Source organism: Oncorhynchus kisutch, linkage group LG4 (assembly GCF_002021735.2).
Source record: "Oncorhynchus kisutch isolate 150728-3 linkage group LG4, Okis_V2, whole genome shotgun sequence".
Lineage (NCBI taxonomy): Eukaryota > Metazoa > Chordata > Actinopteri > Salmoniformes > Salmonidae > Oncorhynchus > Oncorhynchus kisutch.
The window spans coordinates 75,875,005-75,898,413 of NC_034177.2; the positions used below are offsets into that span (position 1 = coordinate 75,875,005).

Below are 23,409 nucleotides of genomic sequence, written 5' to 3' on the forward strand. Positions count from 1 at the left end.
GCTGTATCATCAAAAACTTGGAACGGACACACAGGGAGAGAGGAAAAACATGTGCAGCTTATGAGAAGTATATCTAATGTGCCGTGTGTTCTGCTCTCAGTACCATGTGCTGTCAATCACTGGCTGATATGGGAAATGGGAAAACGACATGCTGTGGTTTACAATCTTCCCAGCAGGACTTCCTAACTATGTTCAGAATTGGAAGATGTTTAACCAATAAGTTATGGCCTATAAGAAGGGCTCAGAAAATTTCCTGATTAGGAAAAACACTGGACCCTGAATATGGGTGTTGATCCTGTAAACTGGGGACTCACTTGTTGGAGTTGCCGTGGCTCTGCCAGGTGCGGTACTGCTCCATGATGTCGATGTGGTCCAATGTGATGTTGTAGAAGTCCGTGAAGGACATGATAGGAGGCGTGGATATGCTGTTAGCTGCATCTGGTGGGGACAGGGTATACAAGGCATTAGAGTTTATTTACACATGTCTAAATTACTTTACACCTGAGATAGAATCTCTACCTAGATTCTATATGCATGAAAAACCACGTCACCCCTCCGGCCCTCCTGACAGCACCTGAACTTACATCCTCCCTTGAACAATGACACTTTCACTTTGTCTCTGGTATGTGTATCAGGTTTTACAGCACATACTGGATAACACAGGCTCATATTGTAGCACTGTGGGGTTACCCAGAATCCACTGATCAGCTCCAGGGGTACACCGGGTAAAATACCCTGTTTCTGATGTTGTGGACATGACTTACTGAAGAGGGCGAGGACCTTGGTGGCAGCAGGGATCCACCAGGAACACCTGGTCAGAGGGGGCAGTTCATCAGGAGGAGCAGGTAGCAGACGAGTGGAGATGAAGTGAAGAAAACGCTCCACCAGCTGCCTGAAACGCCTTGGAGACAGTCTGGGGAGGGGCGAGGAACAGGAAGCGCACACACACACACACACACACGTTTAGATTACCACAGGCCAGAGTGAACGTTAGGTAGTGTTTGGGTGTGACAGCGTGTAGGGAGAGACTGTGTAATGCCTACTCAAACTGGATACAGACTGGGTGTTAGTCACCTCTATGAAGATCAAATACTTCACTACTCAAACCCTATTCATAACTGCGGGCTGTGTTAATGTGAAACAAACACATGGTTTATAATAATAAATGTTTATAATCCATGCAGGGGTGAGGCTTTAAGACACACTTTACAGACTGCACTTACTTTTTAAACCAGTGCACTAGGAAATGGTGGTCAGCCTCAGACAGGCCAGCTATCTGTCTCAGTAGGTGGGCATAGATCACATAGGTACTGGTGCTGGAATACTGAGGGTTCTAGAAAACAAATAAACACATGTCATCTGTTCTAAAAATCCAGAATGTACTGCAAAATTACCTCGTAACAATACAGAGAAAAGAGAGGCAAGAGAAAGCTTTAAAAGCTGACTATAGTCCAGTCTATTTCATCGGTTTCTATGCACTGAACTTCAGTGAAAACCATAAAACATTCAGCCTCTCCGAAAGAACAGCATCACACAGGAAACCGACATTCCAGCAGTCCAGGATGACCTCACCCAGTCTCCATGGAGAACAAGGAACATGACATCAGGGATCTGGCTGATCAGACGTGTGCTGTGTATCTCCCGGTCAAACAACCACCCACATTCTTTACACAAACGTGTAACAAGAGAATAGGCCTACACTTATATAGAGGAAATTAAACAAAAAACAGAATTGCTATAGACAATCTTGTTTACAATTGTCCTACACTGTTAGTTACAGCAAGTACAGACTTACTCAGAGTATTTCAATGAATGACATCATTAGCATTTTCTCTCGACGGACTAGGGTTAATAGAGTTTATGTGAGGTGAAACAGGTGAAGTCAAATCAACGACTCTAGTCACACAGCTAGCTCGGGGCACAGAGAGTAGTTGTTGCAGTACTGCTGTGGACTGACTGCCTGACGTACGACTGGAGTCAATGGGGTGTATGGAGAGGGAGGAGGCCTAAGGATTCCAGCTGGTCTTGCTTAACCTGGCCACTGTACTGTACAGCTAGGCATTAGACCAACAGACAGAACTACTGCTGCAGTAAAAAGTGCCCAGGTGTAAGAAGAACAGAGACACAGTGTACTGTTGGAATAGAAGAACATCCACAGCACACTGAAACAAGACATACTGAACCAGCAAAACACACTACCATCTGATATAAGCATCTAGATATCAGACCAAAACCAATAACTACTGTCTCTCTATGAAAAACACAGACACTTAGACCACCAAAACAAACAGAGACTCACTGCACTACAGCCAGAACTATCTTCAAAACTGACGTGAGGGCAGAAAGAAGTCCTGCCACTGAATCCAATGAGCCAGAACGGCTGCCTCTGTATCACTTCACATGCGACTGCAGTGGGATATAATACCACAGGGGCTAGAGTACCACAGGGGCTAGAGTACCACAGGGGCTAGAGTACTACAGGGGCTAGAGTACCACAGGGGCTAGAGTACCACAGGGGCTAGAGTACCACAGGGGCTACAGTACTACAGGGACTAGAGCACCACAGGGGCTAGAGTACCACAGGGGCTAGAGCACCACAGGGGCTAGAGTACCACAGAGGCTAGAGTACCACAGGGGCTAGAGTACCACAGGGGCTAGAGTACCACAGGGGCTAGAGTACCACAGGGACTAGAGTACCACAGGGGCTAGAGTACTATAGGGGCTAGAGTACCAAAGGGGCTAGAATACTACAGGGGCTAGAATACCACCGGGGCTAGAATACCACCGGGGCTAGAATACCACAGGGGCTAGAGTACCAAAGGGGCTAGAGTACCAAAGGGGCTAGAATACTACACTGGCTAGAGTACCACAGGGGCTAGAGTACCAAAGGGGCTAGAGTACCCAAAGGGGCTAGAGTACCCAAAGGGGCTAGAATACTACAGAGGCTAGAATACCACAGGGGATATGGGACCCTAACAGTCCCTTTAAGCCTGTGGCAGTGGTGGTTTGGAAAGCACAAAATAACCCACTTTCCACAGGAAATGACAGGGATTAATGGAAACCAAGAATCTGATGACGGGAGCATTATAGCCATTTATTTCTGTTCTGAAATTAACTGTTTAACAACATGGGGATTTACTAAGCATTTACACCAATCCAAGATTTTTCACAAGGGAATTCAACACAAAAGACAAAGCATAAAACATAATTTATACCTTATAAAATGAAATGTTTACAAACAAAACATACTGGTGCATGTACTTAATAAGATGTTATCTTAAGAAGTAAATGTTACCTGAACTAAGATGAAGTATGCCCTCAGGTCATCTTTCGTTCTGGGACTGAAAACACAACACATTGTTTTCAGCAAAAGGAGGAAATCAAAATGTATACTGTCAGCCTAATGAGACATCATATTTCATCCAAACTAGCACAATGTGGCAACAAAAAATGGCAACAAATTTGAAAAGAAATGTTGTGTTTAATTAGATGCCAAACTGTATGAATGTCATTTAGTTCTCATAAGCAATGCTCTATTTATGATAAATGGTTGCTGCAGTGTAACAACAGGTAGCATAGTAACAGTAAATGGTAGTAGCGGTATAAATTGAAAGCAGCACTCACCCTTTCCACTCTTTTAATAGGCTGTTAATGATTCCCTTCAACACTGATTTCTGGATGTCTTGGGGCTAAAACAACACAAACAAACATGAGTTAACCTCTAAATTGGATGAAATTACCCAAATTCTGCTAGTTTCAGGAAGCACTTTCATGGTAAAAAAATCTGAATAGGACTTCATTTGTTTTCTCATATGATATCCTCTTCCATAGAAAGGTCACGTTGGCAGTACATACTGTGCAGAGTAAAGCATCATAAACAGCATTCAAAAATGTTGAGTTGACTCCAGAATCCTCAATTGTGTTAAATGGGGCGTTAGCTTCTCTCTAAGAAAGGAGGAAAAGGAACATTTTACATTTCTCATTGTTAAAATGTTTTTATTTCAGGCCTTTTTAACAACAGCTCAAACAACGGGCACTTGCTACAGCCAAACCCTGGGCTTGTCTGCAGTGAGGACATATAGTGTGTGTGTGTGTGTGTTAAACAATGGCAGTGTGTGTTGAACCAATCTTGCTCGATGCCAACTAAACAAGGTTCGGACCTTATAAGTGCATTTGGAAAGTATTCAGACCCTCCCCTTTTCCACATTTTGTTACGTTACAGCCTTATTCTAAAATGGATTAAAAATGCTCCCCCCCCCCCACATCAATCTAAACACAATGCCCCATTAGGACAAAGCGAAAACAGGAATGTAGACATTTCTGCCAATATATAAAAAATTAAAAACACCCTTTGATACGAGACTCGAAATTGAGCTCAGGTGCATCCTGTTTCCATTGATCATCCTTGAGATGTTTCAACAACTTGATTGGAGTCCATCTGTGGTAAATCCAACTGATTGGAGATGATTTGGAAAGGCACACACCTGTCTATATAAAAACCTCACAGTTGACAGTGCATGTCAGAGCAAAAACCAAGCCATGAGGTTGAAGGAATTGTCTGTAGAGCTCTCCTCAGTAAAAGGCACATGACAACCCGCTTGGAGTTTGCCCTTAATTAAGTCACCTAAAGGACTCTCAGACATGAGAAACAAGATTCTCTGGTCTGAAGAAACCAAGACTGAACTCTTTGGCCTGAATGCCAAGTGTCACATCTGGAGGAAACCTGGCACCATCCCTACGGTGAAGCATGGTGGTGGCAGCATCATCATGCTGTGGGGACGTTTTTCAGTGGCAAGGACTGTGAGACCCTCGAACGAAAGAAACAGAGCAAAATACAGAGATCCTTGATGAAAACCTGCTCCAGAGTGCTAATGGACGTCAGTCTGGGGTGAAGGTTCACCTTTCAACAGGACAACGACCCTAAGCACACAGCCAAGACAACGCAGGAGTGGCTTCGGGACAAGTCACTGAATGTCCTTGAGTGACTCAGCCAGAGCCTGGACTTGAACCCGATCTAACATCTCTGGAGAGACCTGAAAATAGCTGTGCAGTGATGCTCCCCATCCAACCTGACAGAGCTTGAGAGGATTTGCAGAGAAGAATGGGTGAAACTCCCAAAATACAGGTGTGCCAAGATTTTAGCGTCATACCGAAGACGACTCGAGGCTGTAATCGCTGCCAAAGGTGCTTAAATAAAGTACTGAGTAAACAGTCTGACTTCTTATGCAAATATGATATTTCTGGATTTTCTTTTTTATACATTTGCAAAAAAAGCAGTTTTTGTTTTGTCATTATGGGGTATTGTGTGTTGATTGATGAGTTAAAAAAAAAAAAAATAAGAAAAAAGAATAAGGCTGTAACGTAATGAACATTTGGAAGAAGTCAGGGTCAGTACTTTTGAGTGCAGCTTTTCTCTTACATTATGTACCGTTGATTTCCTCATGAATAACACTTTCCAGAACACATGCTCTGCATGCTTTCCTTAAGAGAATTCACAATGGAGAAAGAGGTGCTGCAAATAACAATCATTTAATACGAGGAACTAAAACAAAGGGTTTGGAATATTCTAAAATTGATAAGGTATGTTTGGGGAAAGCATAACTCACAATATAATAACAAAATGCCTGCATGAGCCATTTCAAGAGCCATTACCTTGAAGGCAGCATTGATCTCTAGAAAGGAGTCAAAGGTGGTTAGGTAGAAATCCCTCACATCCCTCCAGTCCCCTGAGGTTGTGGCTCGATCCATGTCTTCCCTGCAACACAGTGGAAGGAATCCATCAATAAATCATTGTCATAGCGAATCATAGCCCAGTGAGCAAAAACTGGTTGAATCAACGTTGTTTCCACGTCAATTCAACAAAAAAAATGTTATGTGTTGATGTTGAATCAAAGTGGAAAACTGATTGGATTTGCAAACAGTCAATGATTTTCACCCAACTTTGAACCTAAATCCAATGACATGATGTTATTTCATGTTGAATTTACGTTAGTTGACAACTCTACCAAATTGAAATCAAAACAAGACGTTGAAATGACGTCTGTGCCCAGTGGGAAGTCGTGACGATCATAAAGGTATGCTACTCACTGTTAAAAGGTCAAATGGGGGTCATGGGGAGAGGTGTTACTCACTGGAACTCTTTGATGGTCTTAGTGCGGAGGGGGATGACAGGTTCAGAGGGGAATGGGGCCTTCACCTCGGGGGGAAGTGTGTCGATGGAGATCCTCTGTTTCTGCCTCACGTCACTGCAAATAGGAGGTAGCTCCCTCCCTGGGAAATTACAAGACCCACATAGTTAGTTCCCTTTACACAGAGTATCATACACATGACTATTGTGTTGTGTGGCAGATATGTACATATATTTGTTACTGCTTGCAAAGACGGCACATAACTTCCACAATGGACATGATTCACAAGGCTTTGATTGCGAGATCCTTAGATTGCGACTTGCTCAGACTGGCTTCACTAACAACACTAATTAAACTCGACCCAATCAGTCTGTAATCACATAGTACAGTCACTGCATGACCTTAGTTAACCAAAGCCGGCTTTCCGTTAAGTATGGACACATTATTGCCTCTACCAATCTTTTTCAGGACCTAACAGGCCAGGACAACAGTGTATTCAGACTAATGACAGCATTCTCACAAGAAGACACAATGAAGTTGTTAAAACTATTTCTGCTGGCTGTTGCCAGGTCATAACAATTGATGACGTCCATCATTACCTCAGATAGCTGACCCATCTCATCTCATCCTATTCATGTTGCCCATGCTTTTGTTTTCCTATCAAAACCCTTTTATGCATAGACATCTCATTTAAAGATCAGAGGAAGAAAATCTTAAACTTCTGCCAAATATCATGTATTAATTTACATTGGTAACAGAGTTTCAATTTCAGTGAGGTTACAAATATCAGGTGATGGAACATATTGATTGCATAAATGGCTGAGCAATCATATAGTTTGCGCATAACAATAAATCAGGCCAGGAATCTAAACAACTACATTTGAAATGCCAAACGCTTGGAAATGCTTTCCTGCTGCATGGTTCCTCTCCACCAACATGTATACGCCATGAAAATAAGCCTTCATATGGCTTTCATTTGACAGAGATGTTCGCATAATTATTTTGGCATCAGTAGCAGCAGCGACTAAATCGATTTAGTGTGCACTGCAGGCCTGACAACTGTTCTTTAATATACTGTCATTTTGTTCATTTAACTAAATAAACAATGTCTCCATTGCTGTACAGTGGTGAGTGACATATTGTATCCAGTGGAGAGACCAGCTTCTGTGTGAATATAGGGAAGCCCATCAGGAATCAGGTTGGAAAGAGGAGAGATTATTGTAGGATACGCGAGGGCTACGTTTCTCCAGTGTCTTTGTAGACCACCACAGTGTGTGAATCTGCCCAGTGTTGTTAACTCACCATGTCGTCCACCTGGTAGACACTGGTTTGTGCCCACGCTGAACCGGCCTCCCGTCTCCCTCCGCTGGTTAAGGGAGGAGATGAATGTGCTGAGGGAGGGAAAGGGCTGTTTCGCACCACGCCCCAAATCCTGTCACAAGAAGATGACATCATTATGGGAGGAAAACTAAACTGAAAACAATATACAATTATGTATGTATGCCTGTGTGTTCTTGTGTGTTCTTGTAGTGGGCTCAGAGTTCAAAGGGCCTTTGAGTCTTACACTTTAACAGCAATGGAGTCATGGAACTCCTGCTACAGTTTGTGCTGTTGGGAAACGTTTCATATAGGAGTTAGAGGTTAACTTTGCTCAAGAATGACTTTGTGATGGTGACAGTCGTGTTCAAATTCAAGCCCTCCTCTCCCTTGTGTGCTCTTGACTTAAAGGCCCAATGCAGCCATTTTTATTTTAATATGAAATCATTTCTGGGTAACGTGGTACCTTACTGTAATATTGTTCCATTAAAATGGTTTTTAGCAAAAAACACTTTTTCAAGCAATAATTTTTCTAGGACTGTTTGGGAGTAGTCTGAGTGAGGGGCCTAAGGTAGTGAAAAGTATATGTTATTGGTAGAGAGGTTTAGAACTCTTTGTTATTGGTCTATTAACTTATACCGCCTGGTGATGTCCACCCATGCAAAACCTGCTGATTAGAAGATCCAGTGTAAATTGTATTCTAAACCTGCAAATATCAGGAATTAACACTGATAAAAAGTCACACTTTTACAGTGTTAGTGTCATCAGCAGTTGTACAATATGATACAAAACACAGGAAAAACCATTTTGACTGCACTGTGCCGTTAAGTCTGATTTGCCCCCATTTTCTTGATAATTGAATGTCTGAATCATGAGCTCTGTTGCTATTAAACTTCCCTCTTGTCCTTAGACTATGTTTGTTAATCAAGTGAAGTTATTTTCCTTCAGTTTGTGCATTTATTTAGGTTGATTACTGTGTGTGTTCTTGTTTGTTGCTGCTTCTCAGAGCTCCAATTGGACACACAGACGTGTGAATGTACACACACCTATGAATGTGATGCCATGATAGACTAGTTAGTCTGCTTTTAGAGTTTTCTATAGCCACAGTGTTGGCTAAATGATTGCACCACTGCTCATTATGGCATTATGTCATTATGTTATAGCCCAGGAAGTGGCACAAGGTATTTCTACCTGGCTCTGCCAGTGTTCTGTAAACTCTGTTGGGGAGAATGTCCCCAACAGTTGCCAACATTATTTATCCTAACAACTGCTACTACCGCTACCGTTATTTTGTGAATAGAAAAATAATAATTGCACTTTATCCTTTGCCAGAGGAAACCCTATGAGGCCCACACATTAGACTCATGAATCAACATGAATCATAGGGATAGAATACCATACCATACCATATAATTGGCATTTATTTCATTCAGTTAAGTGGCCCACGTGATTTTTCCACCCAAGGTGAATCCGACAACCAGTTTAGAAAATATATATGATATCAATTTACTATTTCTTGCTTGCTGCTCTCACCAATGCCTACAGCCAACTGTTCTGGTAGCCCAGACAGCAAGGAGGGTGGGAGGTAGGAACTGAGTGCAGTGGACAGATTGAGAGAGAGAGGAGGGCCAACTAACAGCATATGCACAGCAGCAGGTCCTGACACCTTAAGTCTCTCCACCGAACGAAGAGGAGGGGGAGAAAACACATGTCTTACAGATGACATGGAGAGAGGGAGAGAGAGAGGGAAGGGAACTTCTCAAGTCCAGACAATCCTAATGAGATCACGGAGATTAGATTTACATCCATAAAAATCTTCCCTGATTATGCCATTAGCACTCCACATGGAGTTACTCTGATACAGACAGTAATATTGTCTCCAATGTCTCATATTGTAAAAACTATTGTTTAGCACAATTTCAAACACATTTTCAGTTTGTGCTAATCAAACTGACATCGATAAAAATAAAATGTAAAAACCTGCACCTCAGTGGAATATGGTAGATGCTTCATTTCAGAGGGATAAAAGATATCTCCTCCCCCGTATCCCGTTGTCTAATTCGATCCAATGGATTCTATTCAACTAATTCAACATTCGTGTGTACAAAAAGGGCAGATCAAACAAACTCTTCATCCGAGACACAGACAGGAACAATATCTCCAAACAGCACACTCCATTAACATACAAAAAGAGGCTGCCACACAGATACACCTAGTATGTATTATCTCTCCATCTCTCATATTAAAACGCTCTTAAAGAAGTATGCATTTACATTTGTACATTCTAGTCATTTAGCAGACACTCTTATCCAGAGCGACTTACAGTACCTAGTGTTAAGACTATTGTTTTTGTACTGGTCCCCCATGTGAATCAAAGCCACAATCCTGGCGCTGTAAGTGTCATGCTCTACCAACTGAGCTACACTGGACACGCTCTTAAAGAAAAAAAAAGAACAGTACACGCATGCACACCACACATACATTAGACACACACAAACCTTTCAGTTGAGTTTAGTGTTGTAGTTTACCCATTGATCATGATAAGGACACATCTTCTAACAACATCAATAACCAGAAATGCCTATAACTTCTGGGTTATACTTTCCATGCGTTCGAATAACTGCTTAGTTTGTTTAAACTTTATTAGTGTTGCTTTTAGTGTGCCTTTGGTATTTGAAAAAAACAAACAGTTAAACATTTCCTTTCCCAAGCGGACTCAGAGGACCTAATAATGTTTTTGTTTACGGAGGGAAAAATAGGAATAATGTGTTATTTATGGTGAGGCGAGACACACAAGGCAGTTGCTGTGTTTAGCATTATGTGTAATGATACACAGGGCCAGGTTGGACTGGACTTAGTGTGTGTGTGTGTGTGAGTGAGAGAGAGATAACAGCATTACCAGATATTAGGCCTACATTAGTCTGAAAATGATGTGACACAATAACACATATTGTATCATGGGCGAAGTGATTCTTGGTGTGGCTCCTCTCCTCTGAATTACAGAATTGTTCTTTATATTACAACCCTAACTTCTGGATAAAAACATCACTCTCCTCCTTCCTCTTCTCCTCCCTCCCCCTCCCTCCCTCCTCGACCACTCCTGTCCTTCTATTCTGTTATTCATGGCTGTGCCAAAATGCAGCACTTTATGAGAGAATAACCGTCTGTGTCTGTGGAAAAGTCTGCCTCACTCCTAAATCTCTTCCCATGTTGCTCTTCCAGGACGTTTACTATCTAGATCACTACAATGATGCTACCGTGTGATGAGTGTGTTGGTGGGAATGTGTGTGTGTGTGTGTGTGTGGGTGAGAGAGAGAGAGAAAGAAAGAGAGCGAGAAGCAGCATTATGACATTTCCAGACATTATGCCTACATTAGTATGAAAAATGATGGGTTCCATATTGGATAGTTAAAGGGGGAATCCGCAGTCAAAACAATAACAAAGCGCTCCCACCCACCTCTATACGGTAAAAAGTTGAGGGATTGGCCTGGAGAAATATAACCACTCTTACATTCATAGACAAAGCTTTTGATGTAAGGACTGACCATCCAATATACACAAATTATAGTTAAGCATTTGTTTGTTTACATTTACAATGTTTACAAACATTGGAGTTAAACAAGCTTATATGTTGGGTTCTGATGGGGTATGACAGTTGAACTATGCCCATGAGGAATTTACAAGTTATATTCTTCAAGAATCAATTAATTTATAAGTCCAAAAACAGATGTAGCAACTGCGGATTGCCCCTTTAATTTAAAAAACTCTTCCAATGTTCCTCTTTTGAGGGGGACTGTTGGGGAACAAATGTCAATGCTTTTTCCAATGACAAATATCCTGGTTCATCAAACTGTGAAAATTATTGGTATAGGTCCTATTCTGATACTTTAAGTCCACTTACTTTGTGAATTAAATCACTAAGCATCTTGTTCCACAGGAGAATTAAGCAATAATGCCTGAGGAGGTGTAGTATATGGCCCATATACCACGGCTAAGGGCTGTTCTTTTTCACGACACAACGCGGAGTGCCTGGACACAGCCCTTAGCCGTGGTATAGTGGCCATATATCACAACCCCCAAGATGCCTTATTACTATTATAAACTGGTTACCAACATAATTAGAGAAGTAAAAATACATGTTTTGTCATACCCTTGGTATACGCTGTCAGCCAATCAGCATTCAGGGCTTGAACCACCCAGTTTATAATGCCATTTATAGTAGGGATGCTGACAATAACAAATTATAATAGTAGCCCATACTGCAAAATAAATACGTCACATTGTTTGACTGGGCCAGTTCAGTAATGTCTTTAGGATGTAGTTGAATAAAGGAAATATTGTGTAAGAAAAAACATTACAGAAAAGAGCTCAAATAATTAACTATTTTTTACAGCAACATGTTGTAAGCATTTTCTGATTGAATGTAAATAATTTTGCACTTACCATAGTTGGTGACGTATGGTATATTGGAGGGAGCTTTTCCCTTTCCACCTCCGATTGCGCACAATTCTCTTCATTCATTACAGTGAGCTTCTTCTTTTTTTAAAGAGATAGTTATTTATTGCACTACAATGAGTCTACGGAGACGTTTACGCGTTACCTCGCTGTCGAATAATATGCATAATATTGCAGGTCTCTATCAAAGGATATCGCCCACTATATTGTCAGGTTCAGGAGATTCATATTGGTCCACCGTCGTCACAGTTTCTCCGGCAGGTGGGCTCATGCGCAACCTGTCACTAACAAACTGTTGCTGCACGCAGAATTTTACATGAAAAAAAACACAAGTATTATTTATAAGAACTACGGTACCGTTATCCTTTTTGTAGTTAACTGTTACTTTCAATAATCATATTTTCCTCTTACGGCGCGGTTTTTGGCATCCCTTTGGAAGGCAGCACCGCTGTAAACTGGCGCCATGTTGTTAGAAGGCGGTGCATGGAAACGAGCTTGGAAACGGAGGCAGTCTCCAAGATGAGACATCCTGCGTCATCAGGCAATTTAACTAACATCCATAATTAGAGAAATAACCTAGATATTTGCTCCCTAAAAGTCATATCCTATTAATGGGATATTTAATTCGTGGCTCTCTGGGAAGTCCTGAATATGCCAGTTTCGCAGCAGTTTGCAGAACTCCCCTACCCAGCTAACAACAAACGTTTCCACAACTTTAGTAAAACTGTTCCCTTAAGAGTCTCATTAGGTCATCAACTAACGTTTTCATAGGAATGTTCCTGTGACGTGCAAGGATTGTTTCCAAGAGACCATTCCCTTAAAACAGAACTTACCCAGAACGTGGTTACCAAGTTCTCAGATATTAAGATATTGTTGAAGACACGTTTCATGGGAACGTGCCAAGAACATTCATTTTTCCAGTTTTCTGTGGGTTAGGAGAACATACCATCAACATCACACTAATCTTTGTTACCCAGAAGTAAAATTCTTGTGAAAGTTGTCACTTCCTGTTTACACTGGAATCTGTCCACAAGAGAATAACATCACACTCAACATACACAGAACATGGTTGCCAAGTTCTTAATATATAAGATATTGATGTTCTAGACACTTTCATGGGAATGTTGCAGGAACATTTCTGTGTATCAGTTGTCAGGACTTCACCTGATGGTCCCAAAGAAACATTCTCCCCCACACCTGGGATTTGAACTCACAACCTCTTTGTTCACGGTTAGGGTTGCAAAGCTACCAATAATTTACCAAGTTACTGGAATCGTCAGTAATTAACAGAAAATCTATGGCAATCTATCATAACTTTGGTAATTTATACTTGAATAACTTTTAAAAATTGTATTCATATATAATATTCATGTTTTTATATCTGTGTTCATATTGTCAATGAGTTTCTAGTAGACAGGCCATATGGTTCAAGAGGAAACAGCCTAATTAAGTATTATTTTCATTTACCTCTGCAACTCGTCCAACTATTTACTTGTTTCGCAACTGCCACTAGATTGACAACAAATAGATATTGACATGGTAAAATAAATGTGTGACATGTCTGTTGAGTATACAGGCCATGGAAGAACTGGGACATTTCAGCTTCAAAGAACTGTACAGATCCTTGCGACATGGGGCCGTGCATTATCATGCTGAAACATCAAATCAAATAAAAATGTATTGGTCACATTCACATGATGTCATAGCCAGTGTAGCGAAATGCTTCTATGAGGTGATGGTGGCTGATGAAGGGCACGACAATGGGCTTCAGGATCTCGTCACGGTATCTCTGTGCATTCAAATTGCTATAGATAAAATGCAATTGTGTTCGTTGTGTGTAGCTTATGCCTGCCCATACCATAACCCCACCGCCACCATGGGACACTCTGTTCACATTTACCCACTGAAGTCGGTTACGACACCGAACTGCTGTCAGGCCAATACTCTGGCGAGGACGACGAGCACCCAGATGAGCTTCCCTGAGACGGTTTCTGACAGCTTGTGCATACATTCTTCAGTTATGCAAACCCAGAGTTCCATCAGCTGTCTGGGTGGCTGGTCTCAGACGATCCGGATCCTGCAAGTGAAGATGGATGTGGAGGTGTTGTGCTGGTGTGTTTACACGTGGTCTGCAGTTGTGAGGCCGCTTGGACCTTCAACAATGATGTTGAAGGCAGCTTATGGTAGAGAAAGTAACATTTAATTATTTGGCAACAGCTCTAGTGGACACTCCTGCAGTCAGCATGCCAATTGCACCCTCCCTCAAAACTTGAGACATCTGTGACATTGTGTTGTGACAAAACTACATTTTAGAGTGGCCTTTTATAGTCCCCACTACAAGGTGCACCTGTGTAATGATCATGCTATTTAATCAGCTTCTTGATATGCCACACCTGTCAGGTGGATGGATTATCTTGGCAAAGGACAAATCCTCACTAACAGGGATGTAAACAAATTTGAGATAAATAAGCTTTTTGTGCGCATGGAACATTTCTGGGATCTTTTATTTCAGCTCATGAAACATGGGATCAACACTTTTGTTCAGTGTATGTTAATGTAATTATTTGGCAACAGTTACCACACACCATTATAACAGCAAAATCCTTAATTCTGTAACTAAACACACATATATTGATTAGACTACCAGTCTACTGTCATATTCTACAGCAGGGTGTCAAATTCCTTTTTCCCTGGGGTCACATTTGGTCTTAGCCCATTGGCACCCTGCAAATGTGTTATAATGGTATATGTTTGACACCCCTGTTCCAGAGAAAGATCTATCAATCTACACTATACAGTATATACAAAAGCAAATTAGTAGATTTGTTCATTTCACTGCCATGCAAACTCCATAGACAAACATTGGCTGTAGAATGGCCTTACTGAAGACTTTCAATGTGGCACCATCATAGGATGCCACCTTTCCAACAAGTCAGTTCGTCAATTTTCTGCCCTGCAAGAGCTGCCCTGATCAACCCGTAAGTGCTGTTATTGTGAAGTGGAAACATCTAGGAGCAACAACAGCTCAGGCGCCAAGTGGTAGGCCACACAAGCTCACAGAACGGTCCTGCCAAGTGCTGAATTGTATAAACATCATCTGTCCTCGGTTGCAACACTCACTACTGTGACATCCCTCCACCTATGTCTGCTGTGATCTCCTGTCTGGTAGTCCACTTGTTGCAGGAGCCCAGTGGGTAGAGCTGTGAGGATCGTCAGTTGATGTGGCACACCTAGGCAGGCTTGGTCTGCAGGCTATAAAGGGTGACCACATCAGCCAACATTCTCTCTCTTCCCTGACTGGCAGGCTTTTTTTCTCCACCCTATAACACATACTACTGGTCCTACAAATGTCTACAGCTTATGTTACATTTTTATATTTAGTTTAATAAATATATTCATTTTTACATTTAAGTCATGCACAATCTCCCTTTGTTATGAACTATGAGTCATGTCGTAACGCAGTGGGGGCTCGACCAATTGGAGATTTTGCTTATATGGCAGTTTTGATAGTACGTTATTTATAAAATTGGCTATTTTGTTTTGTTTGGCATTTGGTTTGGACTCCCTGTTTTGTGCATGGTTAGCTTGGAGCATCGTGTAGGGGTAGTAATTGGTGCTAAATTGGGTTCAGCTGTGTTGCTACAGTTCTTCAAGTGCAATATGGTGCTATTTGTTTGGCAGTCTTCGTTAAAGCCAAAGTTTGGGAGTATCAAAGCCGAAGTTTCTTTTTTCAGGGTTTTTCCTTCATTGTCTAGGCTTTAGGGGTTTTGTTTTGGCGGATTCTGGAAGGGAAGCAGCTTTTGTCCTCTGGGTGTTGCCCTACAAAGCAATTTGTTTGTACCTATTTCCTAATCACTGGGGTTTTAGGTGCTGTTACATTGACTTGGTAAGGATAGCCACTTCAGTTGGTAGGACCATATATCCCCTTGTAGGTTTCAGTGACCATTTTTGTTTTCTCTCTAGTATCGTGGAGACCGCAGGTAGAGCCAATTTGTGATAAATTGCCCCTGGAGCACTTCCTTGGATTCAGATCAGTCACTGGATTTACGGTTGTGTTTCTGTTTCTGATGGAACCAGTGCATACATACCCCCTGCCAGTATCTGCATGAAGACTAGGGTTGAGATTAGCTAGTCAGTTAGATAGGCATATTAGTTAGAATGGGGCCGGGGAGGTTCCATTTTGAATTGGTTGTCCTTCAACATTAGTGTAAACCATGTACCAGCCCAAGTTGTGTAGGCTTGTCTCAATCTAAATTGGTAATTCCATTTTTTATCATTGCTAGTAATCTAGACAAGTTTATTTAGTGCCCATTTGAAGCACTTTTGGAGCAGTGCACCAAAGAGCAGATGGCACAGATTACTGAACACTACAATATTGGATTGAAAGATATTATGAAAGCCAGTCTAAAAGCCAAACTAGTTGAGGAAGGAATCCTAACTGTTCGAGAGCCACAGTTTGTTACTCCATTTGCATCACTATGTGTCGCTTGTTTAAGTTTTGAGCAACGAGATAATGCTACAACTAGAAATAGAGCAGATGAATACAAACTGAGTTGGTAAAACGACAGATGGAACAGTATAAGCTAGACCTAGTCAGAAAGGGTCAGTATAAGCTAGACCTAGTCAGAAAGGGTCAGTATAAGCTAGACCTAGTCAGAAAGGGTCAGTATAAGCTAGACCTAGTCAGAAAGGGTCAGTATAAGCTAGACCTAGTCAGAAAGGGTCAGTATAAGCTAGACCTAGTCAGAAAGGGTCAGTATAAGTTAGACCTAGTCAGAAAGGGTCAGTATAAGCTAGACCTAGTCAGAAAGGGTCAGTATAAGCTAGACCTAGTCAGAAAGGGTCAGTATAAGCTAGACCTAGTCAGAAAGGGTCAGTATAAGCTAGACCTAGTCAGAAAGGGTCAGTATAAGCTAGACCTAGTCAGAAAGGGTCAGTATAAGCTAGACCTAGTCAGAAAGGGTCAGTATAAGCTAGACCTAGTCAGAAAGGGTCAGTATAAGCTAGACCTAGTCAGAAAGGGTCAGTATAAGCTAGACCTAGTCAGAAAGGGTCAGTATAAGCTAGACCTAGTCAGAAAGGGTCAGTATAAGCTAGACCTAGTCAGAAAGGGTCAGTATAAGCTAGACCTAGTCAGAAAGGGTCAGTATCAGCTAGACCTAGTCAGAAAGGGTCAGTATAAGCTAGACCTAGTCAGAAAGGGTCAGTATAAGCTAGACCTAGTCAGAAAGGGTCAGTATAAGCTAGACCTAGTCAGAAAGGGTCAGTATAAGCTAGACCTAGTCAGAAAGGGTCAGTATAAGCTAGACCTAGTCAGAAAGGGTCAGTATAAGCTAGACCTAGTCAGAAAGGGTCAGTATAAGCTAGACCTAGTCAGAAAGGGTCAGTATAAGCTAGACCTAGTCAGAAAGGGTCAGTATAAGCTAGACCTAGTCAGAAAGGGTCAGTATCAGCTAGACCTAGTCAGAAAGGGTCAGTATCAGCTAGACCTAGTCAGAAAGGGTCAGTATAAGCTAGACCTAGTCAGAAAGGGTCAGTATAAGCTAGACCTAGTCAGAAAGGGTCATTATCAGCTAGACCTAGTCAGAAAGGGTCAGTATCAGCTAGACCTAGTCAGAAAGGGTCAGTATAAGCTAGACCTAGTCAGAAAGGGTCAGTATAAGCTAGACCTAGTCAAAGGGTCAAATTAGTCATCAGTTTCGCCAGTAACCAACTATCCAACTGAGGACATTGTAAGAAATGTTTACTTTTTCGGTTTAATGAGAAGGGCCGGGAAACATTGTTCTCTTTGTTTGACTAGTAGTAGAATCTGGTCTGATGCAGATGGTACTTTACTGCTACAGTGTGTGTTAACTGGTAACGCTCGTCTATGAAATGGTGACACCAGCAGTGTTAAAAGCCTACAAATTGGTCCCAGAGGCTTGTAGGCAGTGTTTTCGCAATTGGAAATTAGGTGACAAGCAAACCTATGTAGAATTTGCACAAAATTTAGTGTTTCAGGTGCTCTGTCTCAGAGGTAGATGGATACATTTGAGAATTGTCTGATCCAATGGTACTTGAGCAGTTTAAATATTCAGTACCAGAGCGTGTTAGTGAGCACACGATAGAACTGCTGCCTGACTAGGAGTTTATCAGATGAGTATGTCTTGATCTATAAAAGCTTTTTTATAAAGTACTTTTTCATAAAGTACAGAGTACTTCTCCCCTCGCCAAAAATGTTCAATGTTGGGAGCAGATCAATGTTTTCCTAAGGTTGATCGTGGCATACGAGGTAGAAATGATCTAATTAGAGTTTGTAACTACTGTCAAGGTAAGGGACACGGGAAAAATGAATGTCCTGAAAGCTCAAAATTCTGGTGGCAACTAAAAAGTACAGTTCTCTGGCCTAGTACTTTATCTCAGCTTGAGAAGCATGCAGAACCTTTTGAAAAAGCCACTGCTTATGACTATGCTGCTTACATTCCTGAAGGTTATTTCTCCCTGGTAGGATGTGATGAGAAAGTGGCAGTCAAAATAGTGAGACACAGGCTCTGTGGAATCATTTGTTTGTGAATCTGTATTGCCATTCTCTTGAATCAGATACAGGCAGTGGCTATTTTAGCATGGAAATCTTAGTGGGGAAAACAACAAAACATGTGGGATGCATGCCAACAAAGCCACAACACTAAACAATATGTTAATTGCACTATAACGGTGACAAACGGTGCCCACAAACTGATATGGCCTACATAAAGCTGTCCCAACAGCAGATTCCCAAAGCCTTACCACTGTTACACCTGGCTTTCAGCTGAGCTTTGTCTGGCAGTGAAACAGTTCATTCAGCCTCATTTACTGCCTTTAAAAAAAACATAGCTGATATGGTAGACTTGCTTAAACAAATGTGGTTTCTACTGACAATTAAGATGTACAAACTATGGCATAGGGGGACGAGAAACAAATAAGAGGCAATCCACAATTTTGATTAAGACAATGAGCAAGCGATGACGGACATAGTCAATATAACTATTTGTTCAGCACTTTTGAACAGCAACAGAATTCAGAACCTGGGCCATTCTTGCAGTAGAAGTCAGAACCGTAGGATAAGTAAAGGGGGCATATAAACAGACAATGAAGGCTCTTACAATATTCGATGATTACATTTCTCTAAAACAGGTTATAGGCTAAATGTGCACCACCAAGATAGAACAGTAGGTGACAGTAAGAGGTGAAAATATACCAAATTATTAGGGTGGGACACATTGAACGCTGTTTGGGTCTTTGCGTGTCAAAAAAGATACCGTAATACACTGCTCAAAAAAATAAAGGGAACACTTAAACAACACAATGTAACTCCAAGTCAATCACACTTCTGTGAAATCAAACTGTCCACTGAGGAATCAACACTGATTGACAATAAATTTCACATGCTGTTGTGCAAATGGAATAGACAACAGGTGGAAATTATAGGCAATTAGCAAGACACCCCCAATAAAGGAGTGGTTCTGCAGGTGGTGACCACAGACCACTTCTCAGTTCCTATGCTTCCTGGCTGATGTTTTGGTCACTTTTGAATGCTGGCGGTGCTTTCACTCTAGTGGTAGCATGAGACGGAGTATACAACCCACACAAGTGGCTCCGGTAGTGCAGCTCATCCAGGATGGCACATCAATGCGAGCTGTGGCAAGAAGGTTTACTGTGTCTGTCAGCGTAGTGTCCAGAGCATGGAGGTGCTACCAGGAGACAGGCTGGTACATCAGGAGATGTGGAGGAGGCCGTAGGAGGGCAACAACCCAGCAGCAGGACCGCTACCTCCGCCTTTGTGCAAGGAGGAGCAGGAGGTGAACTGCCAGAGCCCTGCTAAATGACCTCCATCAGGCCACAAATGTGCATGTGTCTGCTCAAACGGTCAGAAACAGACTCCATGAGGGTGGTATGAGGGCCCGACGTCCACAGGTGGGGGTTGTGCTTACAGCCCAACACCGTGCAGGACGTTTGGCATTTGCCAGAGAACACCAAGATTGGAAAATTCGCCACTGGCGCCCTGTGCTCTTCACAGATGAAAGCAGGTTCACACTGAGCACATGTGACAGACGTGACAGAGTCTGGAGACGCCGTGGAGAACGTTCTGCTGCCTGCAACATCCTCCAGCATGACCGGTTTGGCAGTGGGTCAGTCATGGTGTGCGGTGGCATTTCTTTGGGGGGCCGCACAGCCCTCCATGTGCTCGCCAGAGGTAGCCTGACTGCCATTAGGTACCGAGATGAGATCCTCAGACCCCTTGTGAGACCATATGCTGGTGCGGTTGGCACTGGGTTCCTCCTAATGCAAGACAATGCTAGACCTCATGTGGCTGGAGTGTGTCAGCAGTTCCTGCAAGAGGAAGGCATTGATGCTATGGACTGGCCCACCCGTTGCCTAGACCTGAATCCAATTGAGCACATCTGGGACATCATGTCTCATCCACCAACATCCATTGCACCACAGACTGTCCAGGAGTTGGCGGATGCTTTAGTCCAGGTCTGGGAGGAGATCCCTCAGGAGACCATCCGCCACCTCATCAGGAGCATGCCCAGGCATTGTAGGGAGGTCATACAGGCACGTGGAGGCCACACACACTACTGAGCCTCATTTTGACTTGTTTTAAGGACATTACATCAAAGTTGGATGAGCCTGTAGTGTGGTTTTCCACTTTAATTTTGAGTGTGACTCCAAAACCAGACCTCCATGGGTTGATACATTTGATTTCCATTGATCATTTTTGTGTGATTTTGTTGTCAGCACATTCAACTATGTAAAGAAAAAAGTATTTAATAAGAATATTTCATTCATTCAGATCTAGGATGTGTTATTTTAGTGTTCCCTTTATTTCTAGTATATTCTAGTATAGAATGTTGTGTGTGCTGAATTTGCACTTGCAAGCCAAGTACCACCACTACTATTGTCACGCCCTGGTCGAAGTATATTGTGTTTGTCTTTATTTATTTGGTCAGGCCGGGGTGTGACATGGGTTTATTGTGGTGTGTTTTGTCTTGGGGTTTTGTTAGGTATTGGGTGTGTGGCTTAGTGGAGGTATCTAGCAAAGTCTATGACTGTCTGGAGTGGTTCTCAATCAGAGGCAGGTGTTTATCGTTGTCTCTGATTGGGAACCATATTTAGGCAGCCATATTCTTTGAGTGTTTTGTGGGTGATTGTTCCTGTCTTTGTACCAGATAGGGCTGTTTCGGTTTTCACATTTCATTATTTTGTAGTTTCTTCATGTATAGTTTTTTCCTTCATTAAAATATCACGAATCATCATCACGCTGCATTTTGGTCCGACTCTCCTTCACCACAAGAAAGCCGTTACAACTATCAGTAGCACTGTCAAAACTGTACAAAAAAGTAGCCAAACAAGCACACACCGGGCCATGAACAATGTGTTTACAATACCACGTTGGTGAAAATAGACCAAATTATTAGGGTGAGGTACATGGGCTACTAACAGCTTACTACAAAACATACACTTAGTATTACTTTCTTAGCTACAGTATACATTTCCCTTCTATTACATAATTTATGCAGCAGCATACAATACATTTTTGGACTCACCTTGTGAAGATTGCAAATTTAGTCATCAAACTTTGTCAACAAAGTATGTCTTTCTCTGGATTCATGGTGGGAACTCTGGGAAAAAAACACAGCCAATCCATTGAATAGCAGGCTAACTGTAGTGGTTTCTTTGCAACTCTTGCAGTTAGCCACTGACTCCTTCCAAACGACTCATTGTTGAATTTGCGATTTCCAACTTGTTTTGTAATCTTTATGTCCAATGGCCAATGAGCACCGATATGTTTTATCTACAATTTATCTTTGTTATTTCTCTTCATATAACAAGGATTAAAAAGGATTTGCCAGTAGATTGTCTACTTGATTTATGATGACTGCAAGCTAAGATTTTGAAAGTAAATCCAATCAGTCCAATCAAAGCTACTGCGATTTGAAATCATTTTATCTGTGGCCAACGACCTTGAGCCTTCTTGGAAGGGCATTTCTAATCTAAGTCTATGGCAGGACCCAAAGGGCTCACATTCTTGATGTCTACCCTTACTAAAGGCAGATGACATGTGTCCTCATGAGTGATAGAACATTGAGCCAATCACGGTGCAATGCTCCGATTTTCTGCTGACCAGCCCCACCACCACAGAAAGCACTGAGCTAGGCTGAAACACCTTCATTTTGGAGCTGCCTTACTCAAGACAACAAAAAGGGACCATGTTTGTGTGGCTTTATTAACTCAATGATATATATATTTTTTACATTGTTTGCAAACTGACATGTGACAAGTATTAATGCCAAAAAATACATATAATAAATATATATGTACATATTTATTTCCATTTTTTTTGGGGCAAAAAATGTAGGGTCGCCACTGGATACAGGTGATTCTACACTAATTCGTGGGATAGAGTTGTTTGTTTTTCCTGTTCCTGTGCATACAGTACAACTTGACTCAGATCTTATGAAAGGTGTGTTTTGTGGTGCGTCCTCATCTACCAGTGGAGGGTATTGATCTCATTATACAGGGCTTCGGTGCCACCACCTTATGTGGCTACACAGCAAACCCCTGTTCTCCCTGCTCCTGAGGAGTCAACCCCCTGTTCTCCCTGCATCTGAGGAGTCAACCCCCTGTTCTCTGAGGATTCAAATCCCTGTTCTCCCTCCATCTGAGGAGTCAAACCCCTGCTCCTGAGGATTCAAATCCCTGTTCTCCCTCCATCTGAGGAGTCAAACCCCTGCTCCTGAGGATTCAAATCCCTGTTCTCCCTCCATCTGAGGAGTCAAACCCCTGCTCCTGAGGATTCAAATCCCTGTTCTCCCTCCATCTGAGAAGTCAGAGAACTCTCCAGATAGTACAGTTATCTGTGCAGTGACTTATCTCAGTTCATCTCTGTATCATTCCTAAGGTGATTCAGAGTGACCAAGGCTCTAATTTTACCTTTCATGTTTGCACAAGTGCTACAGCAGCTTTGTGTCTAGCAGAACCAGTCATGTACAGTCCCAGGATGCGTTAGAGTATTTTCATCAAACCCTAAAGTCTCTCCTGCCTGCATACTGCATACAGCTAGATTGTGCTTGGGAAGAAGGTTTGCCATGGTTACTGTTGGCAGCTAGAGAAGTTGTCCAGGAGAGTGTAGGATTTAGCCCAAATGATCTGTTTTTTGGACATGCAGTGCGTGGACCTCTGGCTGTGTTGCATGACAGCTGGGGAACAGTAGAGCCACCACTAAATTTACTTGGTTATGTTAATGGTTTTCGTAATTGTGTTCTTAGCTGGTGAAATGGAAAAAGAGAAACTGGAAAGTGCACAAGTAAAGATTAAGCATATTTATGACTGTTGGACTGAACGGAGACAATTTAGCCCTGGTGCTAGGTTTTTAGCTCTGTTACCAATTGTAGGTTCTTCTTTTTATGCTAAGTTCACTGGGCCTTTCATAGTGGTGTGCAAAGTGTCTGAACAGAACTATCTGGTTGCAACTACTAAGAGCAGGAAG

The 23,409-nt window shown here is 42.1% G+C and overlaps 1 protein-coding gene across 2 annotated transcripts in view; it reads right to left on the minus strand.

Annotated features, from left to right (window-relative positions):
- Positions 1–12,538, minus strand: part of LOC109890010 (probable E3 ubiquitin-protein ligase HECTD2) — a 39,114-nt gene extending 26,576 nt beyond the window's left edge. The window contains exons 1-10 of one of the 2 annotated variants that reach the window (XR_004209848.1): positions 11,889–12,538; positions 7,431–7,560; positions 6,132–6,270; positions 5,653–5,755; positions 3,856–3,945; positions 3,625–3,689; positions 3,296–3,341; positions 1,224–1,333; positions 765–913; positions 315–438 (exon numbers count right to left, since the gene is read on the minus strand). Coding sequence is in view for 1 of the 2 variants with exons in the window: in XM_020481954.2 (XP_020337543.1) it covers positions 315–438; positions 765–913; positions 1,224–1,333; positions 3,296–3,341; positions 3,625–3,689; positions 3,856–3,945; positions 5,653–5,755; positions 6,132–6,270; positions 7,431–7,560; positions 11,889–11,966 (1,034 nt within the window). In the remaining variant the exon portion in view is untranslated. The remainder of the gene's footprint in view (positions 1–314; positions 439–764; positions 914–1,223; positions 1,334–3,295; positions 3,342–3,624; positions 3,690–3,855; positions 3,946–5,652; positions 5,756–6,131; positions 6,271–7,430; positions 7,561–11,888) is intronic. The other variant, XM_020481954.2, reaches the window with a different exon arrangement.
- Between the last annotated feature and the right edge of the window lie 10,871 nt (positions 12,539–23,409).